This window comes from Mesitornis unicolor, unplaced genomic scaffold (assembly GCF_000695765.1).
Source record: "Mesitornis unicolor isolate BGI_N332 unplaced genomic scaffold, ASM69576v1 scaffold22606, whole genome shotgun sequence".
Taxonomy (NCBI): Eukaryota; Metazoa; Chordata; class Aves; order Mesitornithiformes; family Mesitornithidae; genus Mesitornis; species Mesitornis unicolor.
In genome coordinates this window covers 57,087-74,536 of record NW_010193256.1, presented here as the reverse complement: position 1 = coordinate 74,536, position 17,450 = coordinate 57,087, and the positions used below count along the sequence as shown (strand labels likewise).

The following is a 17,450-nucleotide window of genomic DNA, read 5'->3' as shown; positions in this document are numbered from 1 at the left end:
CCTATGTCGCCTACGGCTGCATTTTGAGCGCGCAGGCCTCGTGTCTCTTGTAGATTCATCCTTCTGGGAAGCTTTTCGTGCTTTCGGATGGAGAAGGGAAGCATACAACTGTGGAGCTGAGCGAACCTGTAAGTTAAGGAGTACTTAAGAGCTGGGTCTGTTTAGCCTGGAGAAGAGGAGACTGAGGGGGATCTCATTAATGCTTATAAATACCTAACGAGTGGGTATCACGAGGATGGGACCAGGCTCTTCTCGGTTGTGCCCAGTGATGGGACAGGGGGCAATAGTCACAGACTAGTACACAGGAGGTTCAACCTAAACAAGGAAAAACTTCTTTACTGTGAGGGTAACAGAGCACTGGAACGGGCTGCCCAGAGAGGTTGTGGAGTCCCCTCTGGAGACATTCAAAACCTGCCTGGACATGTTCCTATGTGATCTTCTCTAGATGGTCCTGCTCTAGCAGGGGAGTTGGACTGGATGATCTTCAGAGGTCCCTTCCAAGCCCTACCATTCTGTCATTCTGTGACTTTGGAAATACTTGGTGGTGTCTCTTGTGGATACTGGAGGTTTTGTCCCTTCTGAAACTTGTACGTGTCTTGCGTGTATTGAGTTTTTAGTCAGGGAAAAAAGTAATCCCTGGTTTCTTCTTTTTCCATTTATGTTTCATTGCCTCAGCTTCTTGCAGCTTCCAGATGACTTGCAGTCTTCGTACTAATGAACTGCCTCGGTCTTCATCAGTTTTCAGCTGGTGTTAAGAGAGAGAGTTCATATCTTGTCAGGCACATCTCTGGCTACTTTTCTTAACTTTATTTGTTGGTTACAGTGTAAAAGATTCCACTACACAATGGCTTGAAGCATTCTTTCCAAAAAAAAACCAACCACAGAATCTATCAAAGCAGTGGATGCAAGATATGCCAATAACTACTGTATAGAAATATGTCTTCCTTTGTCATCACATACCACTAAGGGAATAACACCCAGACATTCTCTTCTGTCTTTGTGTGTTTTTTTTTCCTCTAAGAAATGTTGTAATTAAAGGATTATTTTCATTGTGGTGGGAAATAGTCCAGCTTAACTGCGCATGTGTGTAGTCTTTCCCTCTTCTTCTCTGAATGAGTTTTTAAACACTGAGATACTTGGCAAATTCCATGTGAACTAATTGCACATGATACTCTATGACTTTCAAGATAGGAGTGTCACGTTTTTGATGAAAAATGCAGTTTGATCTCGCAAATACTTTTGTCTTACAAATGTGAAGTTTGCTGACTTAATCTTCAAACTGCAAGAAAATGTCTTTCCTACAAGTTCTGCCTGTACCTCTTTCTTGAGCTTATGAAAAGGTTTCCTGCCTTGGGTTGTTAATTTTCAGGTGTCAGCATCTGGCCAATGCTTCCACAAGTTTCCATAACTGAGTGAATGGTCAAATTTCATAAATGCATAGCTGCAATGTTAGGTGCTTCGCAGTCTGTAGTGTTAAGTAAGGGAGGAGAAACTGGTTTCTGCAGTAAAAATATGCCAGGTTCATCTGTCTGGTGTGCCTCACATAAATGGATGAACTTCTACATTTGCTAATCAAAATGCTTTCTGATTTTCCCCCCTCTTTTTTTGTGGGTGTGTAGTTCCTCCTTTCAACAGGGAAACCCATAATTCTGGGGAGGAAATCTACTGCTGTGTTCCAGGAAACTTGCTAGAAAGCTAAAAGAAAGAGTAAGGCATTTAAAGAACATTACTGAAATATTACTGCACTCTTAATACCTTATAGCTTGAACATGTTTTGGGGGTTTTTTAGTATTGTTTTGGAGTAAGAGAAAAATTTTAGCCTGTTTTTTTTTACCTTCTTCAACCAAAGGCTTGTTTTTGTCATGGTCTTTGTATACTGAACATTTACTGACAGATTACTTAATTTCTGATAATACTTTCTGAATCTGGAATACATCTCTCTGGCGTGTGTGATACCTCATTAGCTCTTACAAAGTTAGGTAATTTTCTCAGGTTTGAATACTATGTGTTAAAGTCTAGATTCTTCTGCTCACTGTGTCCTAGATTAGTCTCAGTTCAGTGATTAAATGACACAGCTTTACATACTTATAAATGGTATCTTCCCTCTGATGCTGCTGGGTTTTTTTTGTGTTGGTACTGAATTGGATGTTAGAAAAACTCAAAATCTAAGTGGCTCAAGGCTTTTGTGGGTTCTCTTTTTTCAGAAAGGGACAGGGATGTTCAGTAGTACTGTAATTGTTTGACATGGAACAGAATCTGTTGTCATGAAAGTCAGTCATGGAGGGTTCCTAGCTTAAGTGCTGTGCAGTAGAGACAGCAGCTAATTTACTGATACAGATTCCGTATTTGGTGTGTTTTCTAGCTAGATGAAGAGATCTCAGGAGTTCTTGAAGTAGTGGGAAGAGTAACAAATCAGGCAACCATCATGTGCATGTCATACGTCCAGTTCAGAGAAGATAAAAGTCCATTTGGTGAGTAAGAATATACATTATGACAAATCCATTTTGTATTTTCTTCTTCAATAAGTAAGAAGGGAGAGCCTGATTGGTTACTTACAGACAAGGTCTTTCTTCAAGCTGCCAGATATGGAGTAGAATGTAGAAAAGGAGAGCATCATGGGAAAAATTCTGTATGAAATACATTGGTTTACTGTCAAACTGTAGGGACTGAGTTGAAACAGGAGCCAGTCTTGATCCATGGTCTGATCAGTTCCCTCACTCCCAACTGCAAGGTTCCTGCCTTGCACTGGACACCTTGTGTGATTGTACACCTAACAGGCCTAAATATAACCCTCCGGAAAGCAAGCAATGAGTGTGGCTCTCATTGGGAAAACTGGGGAGGATGAGGGGGACTAGGAACGCTGATGTACTGCTTTAAAATAAGCAGTGCTTTAATGCTGTCATTTGCTTGCAGGAAATTTAGCTCAGGCATCACAACCATTTTCTTTGCCCTCTTTCAGATCTGGAACTCTACAATGAAGCACTAAAAATTATTCATGAATTCCCTGAATACTTCCCATTCGGTACTGGGAGGAACAGTTGATTTTTCTTAGCATATATTTGGAGCTTCAGAGGGGACAACAGTACCGTAGCTTTCTTGCTTCACAGCATGGTAACAGTTGCATTTATTTTCAACAAATATAACAGCATCTTTTCAGTATATGTGCTATGTATGACCAGTGAAGAATGTTTTCTTTCAAAATTAGATTATGCAGCAAGAAGGAGATACCCACTTACATGGGTGTCTCACTGTCTGTATATATTTAACCCTTTTGCATCCATGAAGAGTGTTCTCTTGCAGGATTAGACTTGTTAGAATTGAATTTTTGCAGGCATCTTCTTGTTGTTGGTAGGGCTTCTAGGATACTTTACAGGAAACTCAAAGATGTTGGGTAGGGTTTCAATGTAAAGATTTTATTTGTTTTGATATAAACTTATTGAACATGGAAAGGGTATTTTGCATCTTGAAAGTGGTTTCTTCCCCAATAAAAAAAGATCTGACTACACCTAACTGTTCATGTCAGTGTTACATGTCAGAGTGCTGTTTTCAGTGATAGATGGCGATTTGTATTCTGTTTTACCTGACACAGGTAACTTAAATTTAACAAAGTGGAGTACAAGGTACTTGCCTTTTGCACTGATGTTAAACACTTGGAAGATGTTTAGTTAGGCTCGGGCATTTCAAGCACTATTGAGTTCCCATCACAACCTTCATTCTTGGTGGGGGTTTTGCAGAAGTACCAGATTCAGCCAGCATGTCATGGTGACTTTAATAATACAAAACTTCCACACATATCCCAGTTTTGTTACTATCCAGGCTACTTGCAGCATGGAGCATAATTCTAACATCTCTTAAGGTAACAGTCAAATTTAACTTTGGAAATATTCTCTGTGAATTACTAAATAAAATTTTTCAAGCTAATTTAAATAAACCTTATAGCCATATTCATTAACCTTTCATATAAACAGGTTTCAGGTTTAGCAGCTAAATTTAGTGCCTTATTAATATTGCTAGCTTTATGCTTGTTTATAGACATCTCCATTTCTAAGTCAGTTAATTTCTTCATTTTAAAGACTTCTTATTTATCAAAGTTACTACAAACTGGGTGGATGATCAAGTTAACAGAAAAATCTGGTTTTTCATCTGTTCTTAGAAGACAGTGACAGAGCTACTGTCACTGGGAAGGAGAGTTTCTGAAGTATGAGTCAGTGTCATAGAGCAAACAAGAACATGAGATCAATGTGGTATGATGCCATGCTCTGTCCTGTAGTGCTATCACAGCTATGTTTTAGTGCTTAACAGGATTCTGTAAAATAAAATGATATTGTTAATAACTGCATCCTTGTTTTCCTAGCATTTATGTAAGTCTTTAGTATTACTTTATTTAGAAAATTTCTATGTTGTGCATGTATACATACTATGTGAAATGTTATGTGCAAATACTTCTTGGTTACCAAGACTATCCAGGCCTAATAAAATAGCCTACTACCAGCTGGCTGTAGCACTTTACACCCGTACAGAAACCATGCTTGGATATGTGGTGGTGTGTGTAAATATTTGAACACATCTGAGTGAGAAGCGCAACAGTTTCCCTTTGTCACTCAAGACTCTTCTTTTTCATTCAAGTACATCTTGTACATTGGCAAGCAGTATACAGCTACAAGTTTTCCCTGTGCTTTTCATTCACCTGCTTCTCCATAGACAGCTGAGGTTTGTGAATAACTGGTCTACACTGGCTACGTGGCTATGCTAACAAGATGGCAATACAAGGAACTGTAGAATATTCTTCATGTTAAAGGAAAAGTAATGCTTGGGTCATATATATGCACTTACCAGTGGGACTGCCAGTGATTCCAGATACCAGGGGCTTGGTAATGCTGTTAGGACTGTACTAACAAGATAAAGGTGTGAGAATCTGCCTGACCTTGCAGATAATAATAATAGTGGCTTTGTGGATCCCTGACTGAAGGGGAGTCACCAGGGCAACTGTATCATAAACACTGAAGAGGTTGTCACCAAAACCAGGGCCTCCTGTAACATCTGGCATAGTTGGCAGATACTGATCTAAGTAAGTCTAACTGGAAAAAAAACAAATTTAGTATAAAAGTATGGATTGAGCAAGATTGTTGTTGGAAAGGTGGAAAGGGGATTGAGCAGGTCCCAAACTGGGCTCCTTTGGCTGCAGTGGAGGTTAGGCTTTAGCAGAAGCTGGGTAACTGATCACTTCAAAAATGAGTTTTACTTAGGGAACCTACACATGGGATGAAAGAATCTCTGCACTCTGGGAGGGCAGTGGCACAGGTGCATGCCACCAACTCTTGTGTGGAGTCATAAGAGATTGCCACTGTAACAAGGGCCATGTCACATCCAGGCACCCCCTCCTTTCTCCAGCCAAACCTCTCCTTGGTGAGTCTGGTTGACGTGGAAATCATAAGTCGGTTAAGTCACTCCTGTTCAAAGACCCAGTCAGTGGGACAGGAGGACTCCTAGGTAAGGAGCTGGGAGCAGCCCTCCTTGTGGGCCAGCAAGCTACTGTTACTGCTCTCTCTGTTCTGACAGCCCAGCAGGGGAATGGTTTTATGTCCCAGTTGGTTAAGGTACGGAAAGCAGTCTGTGAGTCTGAAATGGAGGAACAGACTAAAATGTGGCAAATGCTCTTGGGGAAATTCCATTCTAGTAGGGATCTTGAGGGAGGCCACCAGAATGCAGCTGTGCAGTAAAGTACTGTGCAGGAACCTAGGGCTGCACATGGGAGGCAAGGAGAAGCCTCATCAGGGGTGTCACTGCAGACTTACCTGGCACTCACTGGACTGTTGCCTTAGCCTGGTCACCGTCACCAGACCAGCTCTGCTGTCCTTGGGCACGGACACATGCACAACTCATGTTGGACTCATGGGCAAGCAGCCTGGGCATACAATAACAAAGTGCCTGCGCTTAATCAGGGAAGGGAGGCAAGGCTGGCACAGATAATGAAATGAAGATAATGAAATGTACTCAGCACAAATGATAGGGTCAAAACATTTTAACATGCAAGGCCACCTTCATCGAGTTAACACTCAGAGCTGAGCAGGTATCAGAAAACTGTAAATGTAAAAGAAACTGCAGGTAATAAAATGGCTGTAGCTATACTTTTTGTTAGAAGAAATCACCCTCAAAATAGCAGCTTTATTAATTTAAAAGCAAAACAAGGAAAAAACCTGGTCATTCGAAAACGTACACCTCTTGGTAAATTTTGCAAATAGTGTAATTACTGGCCTGAAGGCCTGATTACCAATTACAACAGCCAAAACTGTTATATTGTGCCAGAGGATGCATATATTCATAATCCAAAACATTTCAAAGACATGCTGAATATCAAAGTAAGCATCTAATTTAATGAAATGATAGAATTTGACACAAAGAGGTATAGTGAAGTCAAAAACACTATAAATGAGTTTTCTTTACATAGGAAAATGAGACTAAGTTAGTAGTTGCATTCACTTGGACATGGAAATTTACCAGGAAAATTTACTAAATGCTGTTTATAGAGAGAAATAAAAACATACCCTTGACACTTACAAATCCTCATTTTCATGAAGTAAAAGTTTTATTGCCTGTATTTACATATAAGATATCATACCTTAAACCCCAGGTTACATTTATAAATGGAGAACATTTAGAAGAACTTTTCAACAGCAACATAGTGTGTGCAAAAATACGGGAAAGAGAAATAAATATTTTAACAAGAAAAAAAAGCAACTGCTCTCCCATGCCTACAAATGTGAGGTACCTCTTAGATTTTTAACTGTAAAAAGATCTTTGTCAATTAGGCAAGAATTTTAGATCAGAATTAATGTAGCAGACGTTTTACAACATTAATGCTAAATCAGAAAATGTAACCCAAAGTCCTGGATGTAATCATGTACATCTACAGAAAATGTTTCCACATGCTATCTTTTTGCAACAACACTAGAGCACTTACAACTAGTGGTATCTTACAATATGTTCTCTTTTAAAACACCAGTTTTCACAGTCCTGGCAATATGGTACCAGTTTATTGCTAGCATTCAATTTAGTATTTCATAGCACACAAGTGTTAAGTAACTCATTTACTGTTTCTACTAGTAAATAAACACACACCAAGTAAACTGATGTTATTATCACATACCTTAAAACAGGTTGGTTTTGGTTTTTTTTTTCCCCCTAATTTGTGTGAATTTTGTTGCCTACAAAATCAAGGACAATACCAATCAGCTCTTTGCACAGTAGTGGCAAAGTATCACCAACTCTCAAGTTAATAAATAATTCCAGCTGGTAACATAGCTAGAACTACTTCTGGTCAATGACCTAAAATTATGCAGCCTTTTGGAAGCAGACTGTTGTCCACTACTGACCAGAGGCAGGATTTATATACGTTGATTTCACACCTCCCAGCGTATTTCAGCAGTACAGGGAAATGCTGATTATCCGTAAGTCTTCCAATATTTTTATAGTCAAAACTCAGCATGTAGTTTAAAACGTCAATATTTACAAGTCTCCAGTCCTTGACATTTCAGATCTTCACAGTACTATCTTAAAAATTAATAAATCAAATGAAACCTCCTACAGACACGTGCCTTTTCAGGGAACTCCTCTAGGATACAGACATCGCTAGGAGACAGAACCTCCAAATTCTTTAGCATTAAAATTCACATCAGCTAGGTAGGTAAATTAAATAAGACCTTGAATTGCAAAGATACTGCTTTACTATTAACAAAACTTGGGAACAGAAATTAATGGATTTTTCTTTAAAATAAAATCTTTAGAATACAATGAACAGTGGCACTTTGAAAGAACTTACAAGGAAATTATTGTTTGCATACAAGAAAGTGTGATCAAACAATGAATGGAGGAATCCACAGCATCACTCTGATCTTCTGAACACTTTTCAGGTGTTTAATATGAAGGCCCACTTTCACTAAACACAGCATATAAACGCTGCTTTGTTTGTAATCAAGTAAAAGGGCTGATCAATTCCCTGAAAAGTATTAAAAGTTTTAGCAAAACCAAAGAATCCACAATTCCAGGAGTGCTTTTGAATTGAACGGCTTCAATCCTCTGAATAGGCTCAGTTCAGGAACACCTGTTTCTACCAAGCGCATTCATACAACATGTCATTTTACTGATCCAACAGCAATTTATTTTTTCACAGTAAGTCACAAATTACCTTTGTCTGAAATACATGCTTGGACTATGACGGACATCCATTAGAGAGCCTCACGTGTTCAAACAACATTTATGCCTGGACAGTCTCCACTGGAATGAGATTCCCTGTTGTATCCAGCTGCATACACTTACAAGAGCAGGCAGAAACCGGGCACTCAGTATGGTCCCTATATAGCAATAGCAAAAGAAAAGGGGGGAAAAAAAAGAAAGAAAAACATGTAAATAAAACAAGAATTTTGTAATCTATACGTTTAAGTATGTGCAGGGACACAGTATCTCAGAAAAACTCGGCATCATAGCCAAGTTCTAGTATGTTCTAAATGAACAAAACATTATAATGATAGATACAGCAAAGGAGGCACATCCTGCTCAGTGCAGCATACACGTGAAATGAGAAACATTTTAACATCAACTTACCTGAACCAGCTGAGCATATGCCCAGCATGTCCACCATGCCTACAGTTGTGACACCAAGTAAACCAGTTGTTGAACTGGGCTAACTTCTTGTCTTTGCTAAGATCCACTTTTTCATCTGACTTGGATCCTCCTGTGCAGAGGCAAACCCACCCCCACAAATATGCTTGTAAATCATTATGCTTTGTTAATATTTCAGTCACAGTAACACTTAGAACAAATTTGAAATTAGGAACATCGTGTGAAAAAGTGATTTTAAAGAGAAGTCAGTAAAATTATTGAACAGATAGGAACTGGTGGAAAGTCAAAACAAGAATTATATTGCTGAGCTGTTGTTTCAAATCTTACAGACATGTTAAACTGGTCTATTAAACAAATTTTACAGACAGAATCTCTTTCAACAGTGATTCATGTTTCAGTGATTGATTTATGTTCCAGTGAATTATGAATCTGTTTTACTGCACGTGAAATATTCTGCTTTAAAAATAAATATAGATTTAAAATCTAAGTTATGAACTGGAACAATTACAATAAAGAAGTCATAACAGATCAGTGAAAGAATGAGGATATAAATAAATGACAATTGCACAGCTGTCTATAGCTTTGTAACAAGACTGACTTAAAAATATGGACAAAATCAGTTTCATTTAGACCTTATGTAACACTGAGCCCAAGATGTTTAGAACCAAGAGATTCCAGTCATAATATCTCCTAGCTGAACATCTAAAACCCACTGTGTCACACCTGGACAGCTGGAAACTGGTGTTCCCATATTTATCAAGCAAAGTGCACAGCGAGGAAGGGGTTTACGGCAACCAGGACAGCTCGTCACTTTTGACTTAGTCGGTGAACCGCTAACTCCATACTGGCTAAAACCTCGCCCCTGATGAGGAATAGCTGAACAGCTGTAGGAGATTGATTTTCCACAGAAATTGCAACTCACAAACACCTAAAGAGAATAAAAAAAACATTATTTTTTTGTGTTTGTTCAGTTTTTGCTGTAACTATGAGTGAATTTATTCAAGCTAGCAAAGACTTACTTACTGGATACTCTAGAAAGTGCCCTAGAAAGCCAAGGCTACTTGTTACAGAGTTCCTAACATCTTGGCTTATAAATTTGGTGTGCAATCCCAAGAAGTAAGCCTTAATGATGCCCACTTACCTCAAAAACACATCAAAAGACACAATTGCTATAACTTGGAAAGGTATTATTTAAGATAATAGAGAGCTATACCTGCAGTAATGAAAGAAATTAAGTTTATACTATTTAATTAAATCTGGTCTCTTCCTCTTTATAGTCAAGTGACCCACTCTAGAGTCCCCAGCATGAGGATTTCATTTATGCCACAAGTTGTGACTTGATACCAATAAGCATATTTTTTAAAACTCTTTAGGAGCTATTTATGTTGATCGCATAAGGAAGGAGCAGTAAACTCAACTGTTTCTCACTTGGAACAGTACAGATGTAGCTCTCCTTAAACAGCTGTGAGGGATACACGAATTCCAAATTAGCCTTGACTGGAAACCCTTGGGCCCTTAGGTTTGTAATGCTCATACTTAAGATGGCACGAGAGAGTGGAAGGTGCTGTAGTAACACCATGGTGGCTAAAAGTGTTAAGTATAACAACAGATGTTAAGTAGTAGCATTTGGACAGGGCATTAGTCTTTGCTTTAGCTTATGTTCACAACTGATAATGAAAGTTGCTGCTGTTCACTTTTGATTTAAGGTTCAAGGGCTTCAAAATACCTTTGAGGTTTACTTCAATTAAAAGAGAGCCAATGTGAACTGGTTCTTGGTTAAATTTCCTGGTTTCAGCATCATCCTTACCCTGATGCTGAATTCAGCTGGATGATACATCTCTGATTATATTTTTCAACATGGGAGGAAAAAAAACTGTGTCCCCAAAAAAAGTGTTGAAAAGTTACAGTTTCTGAAAGACGCCCGTTACTTGAAATAAAAAGGTTTAAGAAAAAAAACCAAAAACAAATCACAAATAAAATGGCAGGGAACTAGATTAGATGTGAAGAAATGTAGATTTGTTTGCCATATTTCTGTACTCTCTATCAAAACAATTATGAAGTCCTTTCTAAAAATATTTTGATAAAAACAGCTACTTTTTTAGGGCAGCCTTAGTTGAAACCTTTCTTTACACATGAATCCTCATGAAAGATAAGATGCAGCCAGCAACTTTTTTTTTAATAGAAGTAATGTGCCGCTTTCCTTTCTGGACTGGTCATACTTCATACAAAAATTACATTTACCTGGGCTAAAGGTTTTGAACTGGGATCTAGCTTACTCCTGTGTATATCAAATTCTGCACGTTTATGCCAAAATCTCCAAGCATCTAAAAGATTCCTGTAGTTCTCGATCCAGTACTGAACCCTCTCATCCTTAAGTACATCTGATGGAGAACCCTAAAGCAGGCAGAAAAAAAAATGTCAGACACACAGTGAAGATACACAACACATTATTTACTTTTTCAAAAGGCTTTACAAAGTGTACTACAAGATATGAGAAATAACAGAGTGTAATTTGTCTAGAAGATTAATCTTCTGTTAAACTGTAATGCGAGTTTGGTAATTCTCTTCAGTCTGCCCCTCTGATTGAAAATATTTGTGCTGCCATGTCTTTCTGAAAACTTGTGTCTGTCAGATGAAGGATTACAAAATTCTGTCATGTATCACAGTCTGTATCATTGTTATGATTACATATGCAGTTAAACACAGTGCTGGCAATAGCTGCAACCATGTAACAGCCAAGACAAGTCCATCATAAAAAAAAACAACAACCCAATGTCTACAGGCAAACAAAAATCCTCACCTCAGTTCTTTATCAAAATCCTGGAAGCAAAAAAAATAATGAAGCTGTTGGGAAACACACCAATAATAAGCAGGCGAATGGGTATTTCCAGTTCTGCCAGTGAAATGGACTATGTTTTCTTTTTGCCTCTTTCCCCTACTGTTCTCCTCCAGCTATCTCGACCAGAGTGAAAATACAAGTTTATAGTTAACATTGAGCATTACAGATGATTCTGGAAAACAGGCATGATATATATTGTCCTAGTTTATTGTAGAAAATACTTTTTAGTTCACAAGACTCAGTACTATACTGCTAAAAAAACTGGTTAGTTCTTCTCTATAAAGATTTCTTTGCGAGTGAAACACTAACCTGTAGCATACAATAGCTTGCTGTCTGGACATCTCCAGTTCTGTCAACGTAACTTTCCATCAAGTCAACTCCATCTTTTGTCAGCCCTGTTAACAGTATTCCCTCCAAATTGCCAGCATCTTTCATTTCATTTGTCAGCTTTTCAATAAACCTGTTCAGCTATTAAAAAAAAAACAACTTAACTTTTGCCATCTGTTCATCCCTTCCTAGCTTATTTATGTTGGCATGTGACAAAACTTTTCATGATTTGAATAGCTTTCTTTAAGAGTGTCTGCTGCTAACAGAATACGCTGCTGGATGCTATATTAAAAAAGTTATATGGCTATATTCACTACATTGCAAGAATTAAAGTATTTATCAACAAAATTTAAGCCTCCTGTAAGAACATGCAAAAAGAAGGTTGAATATTCTTTAAACACTTCAGTGAATTTAGACGAAAACATCCCTGCTGTAAAACCAAGCCTTGAATTAAGTGAACATAAATATCTGGAAATAAATACTGAATAAGTACAAATACTCTCCAGTAAAACAGACATACAGGTAATGCAGTAGCATTTAAACCAGCATGTCATAAATACTAACAAAAAACCAAACAAATAGGGAAAAAAAACCCAAACAAAAATCAAGCTGAAGGTACAAACTGAAGACCACATTATACCATACCCTATATTCTACTGTGATGACAAAAACCAAATTGATCATGACTCACTGCTCCCACTATTCACTCCTCCACCCCAGTTTCTTCCACCTCTAAATAAGCCCAGCTTAACAGTTTGATTAAATGTGCAACCACAAACTTACCTGAGCATCATTGAGGAACTTGCAAGCAAATGCCACTCTGTCTCGTACAGCTACGTTATTTTCATACTTTGGAGAGAAAAATCGGAATACTACCATCACATGCAAGTTTCCACTACTTCAGTACATTGTAAGAGTCAGAACTTTTGCACTATTGTAAAACTAATTCTATGAAGTTGATTATGTACAAAGAAAACATCGTATCAGAAAAAGCTAACACTAAATATCAGATTAATCTTTTATACTCAGATACAGATGTCAGCGGTAGACTGTGGCTTGTGGCATTACTCAAATGGCAGAAAAGCCTGGTACAACAAATCATACGTGGTTCATGAAACTCCAGAAAAAGAAAGTTTGCAAGTCATGTAGAGCTGGACTAAATCCTTCTGGCACATACAGCCAAGGGTCTCATCAAGTCACATGTGGAAGAAAATCAAACCAACTTTCATTTACCGTATTTACAAAATAACTAGCCTGACCACTCAACTCCTTCCTAAAAATCATAACTAAAAGTTAAAAGCCAAAACAAACAGGAAAAAAAAAACTCAACCCAAAATCTAACTTTGAACACCCAGAACATGGATTTCTCACAAGTATTTTGGCACTCGAGGTGCAGCAATATAATATTTACTTTCAGCATTTTAATTCTTGTGAATTCTTGTGACACTGAAGAAAACAAAATCCGTGACTAGATTAATTCTGGTACTTAGCTATGCCCATCTTTTTCCCCTTCTGATATTCTCAGAATAGAAACTGTGATTGACACTGCCAAAACACGAAGATCAGTTTTAGTAACTCCATGATAAAAAAAAAAAGTCCTCTAAAAAATGTGTGAACTACATTGAATATTTTGGCTACTTATGCATGTTTTGTTCACTAACATAACATTCACTAATATGAGCTGAAAAAAGAAAGTTATCTGCCAGCATAAGAGAAAACAATCCATTTCAATCTGATTAATTCATGGAGGGTATAGCACTTCCCCATCATATGCGTGTGTGTGTGTGTGTGTATATATACACACACATACACACATATATTCACCTATTACTTAAAAGGAATTCTAGCATAACAAATTTACTCACCAAAACACCATCATATGAACCAGACTCACTTGTCAGGAAAGCAAACATAGCACACAAGTACGGATTGTTCAACTGCAGCCTTAGAGTACTGCACATTTCTCTCCAAAGTGAGTTCTTCTCATCTGTGTAGCCTGATAGAGCCATTGCTACTACATTAAGGTTCAGATCACCTGATTTATTAAAAACAATCAGTAAAAAAATATGCAAGTTAAGGACTTACAAAAAAAAAATCCAATTAAAACTGTAATTGAAAGCATTAGTTTGAAACACATTTTGTCGGGATGCAAGACAAAATGCAGCACAATTAACGCCAGCTAAAATAAATGTGCATACACTACCATTTATTTGTTTCTCCTTTAAATGCCCCTGTTCAGGTAAGTTAACAGCTCAAAGTCACAAGCCCACATGCATGACAGCCTGAGCTGTACTTTACACAACATCACACTGGTTCTGGTATTTTGAAATAGTTTTGAACTACTAAATGTGCTCCTGTCGCTATCAGGAAAGATTGTCATTACCGTAACTCATACCCACAAGAAGTAAAAAGATAGGATTGTATATATGGCCATCACTTAACAGGCCTGGCTGGAGGATAACAATTGCATATAGCAGCTTCAGGTTAACCATTTACCTAAAAACAATAAATCTATTTCATCTAAATATTCATCCTGTCAGAAGGTTCAATTTTATCTTTGAAGATAGCATGTCTCTGCTCTGAAGCTTCCCTATGAAAAGCACACACACGCTTCCCTCCACCAAAAAGGGGCAACATTAAAAACAAAAGAACTTTAACAGCTCCCTTCATGTCTTACCTACCCACTTTATTGGTAAGACAGTCTTTTGAATTTAATAAGAGAACTCAGATGCAAATTGGAGTTGTAGGAGGAATACTGGCAAGAAAACAGAACAAAAATCCTCCGCCTCCTGGCTCTAGTGTCTTAACTCTTTCCTCACACACTGCAACTCTTGCCAAATATTTCTCCAAAACAAATGTTTTCTGCAGACCCTGAATATTACCCTGAGCAACCTGATCTAGTTGAAGAAGTCCCTGCTTATTGCAGGGGGGGCTGGACTAGGTGACCTTTAAAGGTTCTGGCCAACCCAAATTATTCTATCATGCTGTGGTTACAGCCATTGCACTGGCAGGAAGCTGCATACAGCCAAACGGAAGCAGCTACACGTGACATCTAGCCAAGACACAATCTCATTAAAATAAAAGAATCCCACTAGTCCTGAGTGTAACAGTTTCTGGGGTATGTACAGAAAATTCTGAAACATACAACCAATTTTAATGAGACAGTAAGGCATATGATATTCTGAGGGCTGAAAGATCAGGATTTGTCAGTTCCTCAGGCTCCAATACAACCACCTCAAGTAACTACTTTATAAGACAACAGGCATCTTTTCTGTAATATCTTCCATAATTCTGTTTACAGGGAAAAAAGTGTGCTAAAGTGACATAATTCCAAAATAAAAGATACTAAACACAACACGCACCTTTTCCTGAGGAAGCCCCTTTATTTAGAATTTGTATTGCTCGCCGTATGTCCAAGTTGAAAAGTGCTACAGCAGCAGCTCGCTCCCAGTCTCCTTCTTGTTCCAATGAATTTAAAAAAGGTTCCACGTCTAAGTCTGTTCCTTTCTTTATCCACCCACAGAGTTGCAAAGCCAAGGATCTCTCCTCGCTCAGATACTGAATAATATCTGCCTGTCTATCAGATCCACTCCTGCTGTGCCTGAGATTCTCTGTTGTTCCTAGAAATGGGAAATAAGTGAAATTATGCTTAAATCACAATTTAAATTGCAATCACAATGCTTTGATTTCAATCATACAGCAGAGTACAGAAGCCGAGTGTCGTATTTCACTACTTTAAATTAACATCACTAAAAACTCCACAGTAAGGAGCAGCATACACAACATTACTTCGATCTACTAAAAATCACGCATCTACACTTGACACATATTCCCCACTAAGTCTTTTTTTCTTTCCTCTACCTCCTAAAATTTTGGAGGTTCTTCTTACAGTTGACAGGCCTTATCAGTATGTTCAATTTGAAAATACATAATACACTGTCAAGCACCTGTTCTACCAGTTCTCTTCCTAGCAAGCATCAACATGCTAGAAGCTTTCCCACTGCTGAAGAGTTATTTTTTGCTCCAAAGAACATAAATATTAATAAGATACATAATGAATAGAGAAGGAAAGATTCATATAATAGAGTATACTAATAAAAACTTCAATAAGCATGAGAGCTCTAATGTGATGCACCGGGGTGGTTACCACTTCAGAACAAGGCAGCTTATTTAAACACAGTTATATACATGTACTTAGTACATTAGCAGTGGCTACAGTAAAGTCAGCTTCCTTGAACTACACCCCTATGTGGAACTTCAAAGAATAAAATAGTTACGTGGGAGCAAGAATTTTCAGTGCCATAGTTAAAACCCAAATGCTTGAAATAGTTCAGCTGAAGATTTACCTCTGAGGATATTTTGTTTTTATGATCACTGACTTGTCAAAACACTGAGAATTCTGTAAATTACTGTAATATAAACTGTTAACTTAGATATATTAAAACATAACCAGAAGTACTTTGTTTCTGTATTTTTAAATACCCTCTTTCAAGAATTTTTAAAGACAAATCCATGAGTGCATCATTCTGTAAAAACACTATAATAGAACTTATCAAAGTTGGATCACTCTTACCTAAGGATGACTTCACAATTGATTTAATGCCAGCATAAACTAAGGGACCTTTGTTTCCTGTAAGTTTTTGATCCATATCTTCAGTATACTGCTTCATAAGTATTTTCATGTATAGGAAGCTTAACTTTTCCCAATTGTTTGAAAAACATTTTTTTTTAATTTAAAAGTCACAGCCTATTAACATATGCAAAGTATTTGCAAGATGTTGCATTATATTTAAAGATTGTAATGCATATCATATAACAGGTTTACGTACAAAGGTATATTGCTTCTTTAGGATACAAACTACAGTAAAATAAAGGATATAATGCAGAGTGTACCAAAGCGATTTCAGCTGAGGATCTTCATTTCCAGCAAGGAGGTGATTTCTCCAAACTTGTTCAGTATCAAGACCATACCTTGAGAGAGCTCTGAGTCGCATTTTGGTTGCTATGTCTTTTTCCAAAGAACTAGCTTTTCCTTCTTCTGTACACTCATATAAATGTCGTCCACAAGCCCACATTAAAGATGTCACTGGACTCCATGCAAGAGAAATTCTTTCAAAAACTGTGAAGTCTGACATAGTCCTGTTTGGAGTCACTACTACCATTCGATTTTGACTTGTGGGATGCCAGGCAAATGAAGCAATGTAGTTTTCACATGGTTGAACACTTCTTTCAATTATTGTTGGCTCAGTTTCATCTCCAATGGGGGTGGGAGTATGCTGCATGTCATACAGCCTAATGATATTACTATCCCTTGTTAAAGTAGCTAACAGTCCAGTTCTTGTTGGACACCACGCAACTTTCGTTAAGGGTTTTGGTTGCTCTGTCAAGGTCAAAACTGGCTTTTCAAACTTTCTTAAATCCCATATGGCAACCTGACCTTCATAGAAGGAAGCTACACGATCGTGGAAATAGGGATCGACAGTCACTCCTTGCACAGCCTTGGTGTTTACAAATATTTTTTGGCTTGTGTTCCTCAGATCAAAGATTGCCAGGTTTCGATGCATTCCAGCTAAAAGAAGCTTCTGATCCCGTGGAAGCCAACATAGAGAGAGACAAGCATCGTTCTGTCCCAATTCGTACAGTGGCTTTGTTACTACCAGTCCTG

The 17,450-nt window shown here is 37.8% G+C and overlaps 2 protein-coding genes across 2 annotated transcripts in view; one reads left to right on the top strand and one right to left on the bottom strand.

Moving 5' to 3' along the window:
• Positions 1-53: 53 nt before the first annotated feature.
• On the top strand, positions 54-3,042 carry RPA3 (replication protein A3, 14kDa; the record flags this gene model as incomplete). Its single annotated transcript, XM_010187400.1, has 3 exons — positions 54-128; positions 2,363-2,471; positions 2,960-3,042. Coding segments are annotated over 3 exons (267 nt in total), but the record flags the coding sequence as incomplete, so codon positions are not given.
• Positions 3,043-8,013: 4,971 nt separating this feature from the next.
• MIOS (missing oocyte, meiosis regulator, homolog (Drosophila)) overlaps positions 8,014-17,450 on the bottom strand; it is a 10,033-nt gene continuing 596 nt past the window's right edge. Inside the window, 10 exon segments of the mRNA XM_010187399.1 lie at positions 8,014-8,351; positions 8,602-8,731; positions 9,343-9,547; positions 10,861-11,013; positions 11,768-11,926; positions 12,569-12,634; positions 13,651-13,820; positions 15,148-15,405; positions 16,359-16,457; positions 16,665-17,450. The exon segment at positions 16,665-17,450 is cut by the window's right edge and continues 28 nt beyond it. Coding sequence (XP_010185701.1) covers positions 8,255-8,351; positions 8,602-8,731; positions 9,343-9,547; positions 10,861-11,013; positions 11,768-11,926; positions 12,569-12,634; positions 13,651-13,820; positions 15,148-15,405; positions 16,359-16,457; positions 16,665-17,450 — 2,123 coding nt within the window. The 3' untranslated portion in view covers positions 8,014-8,254.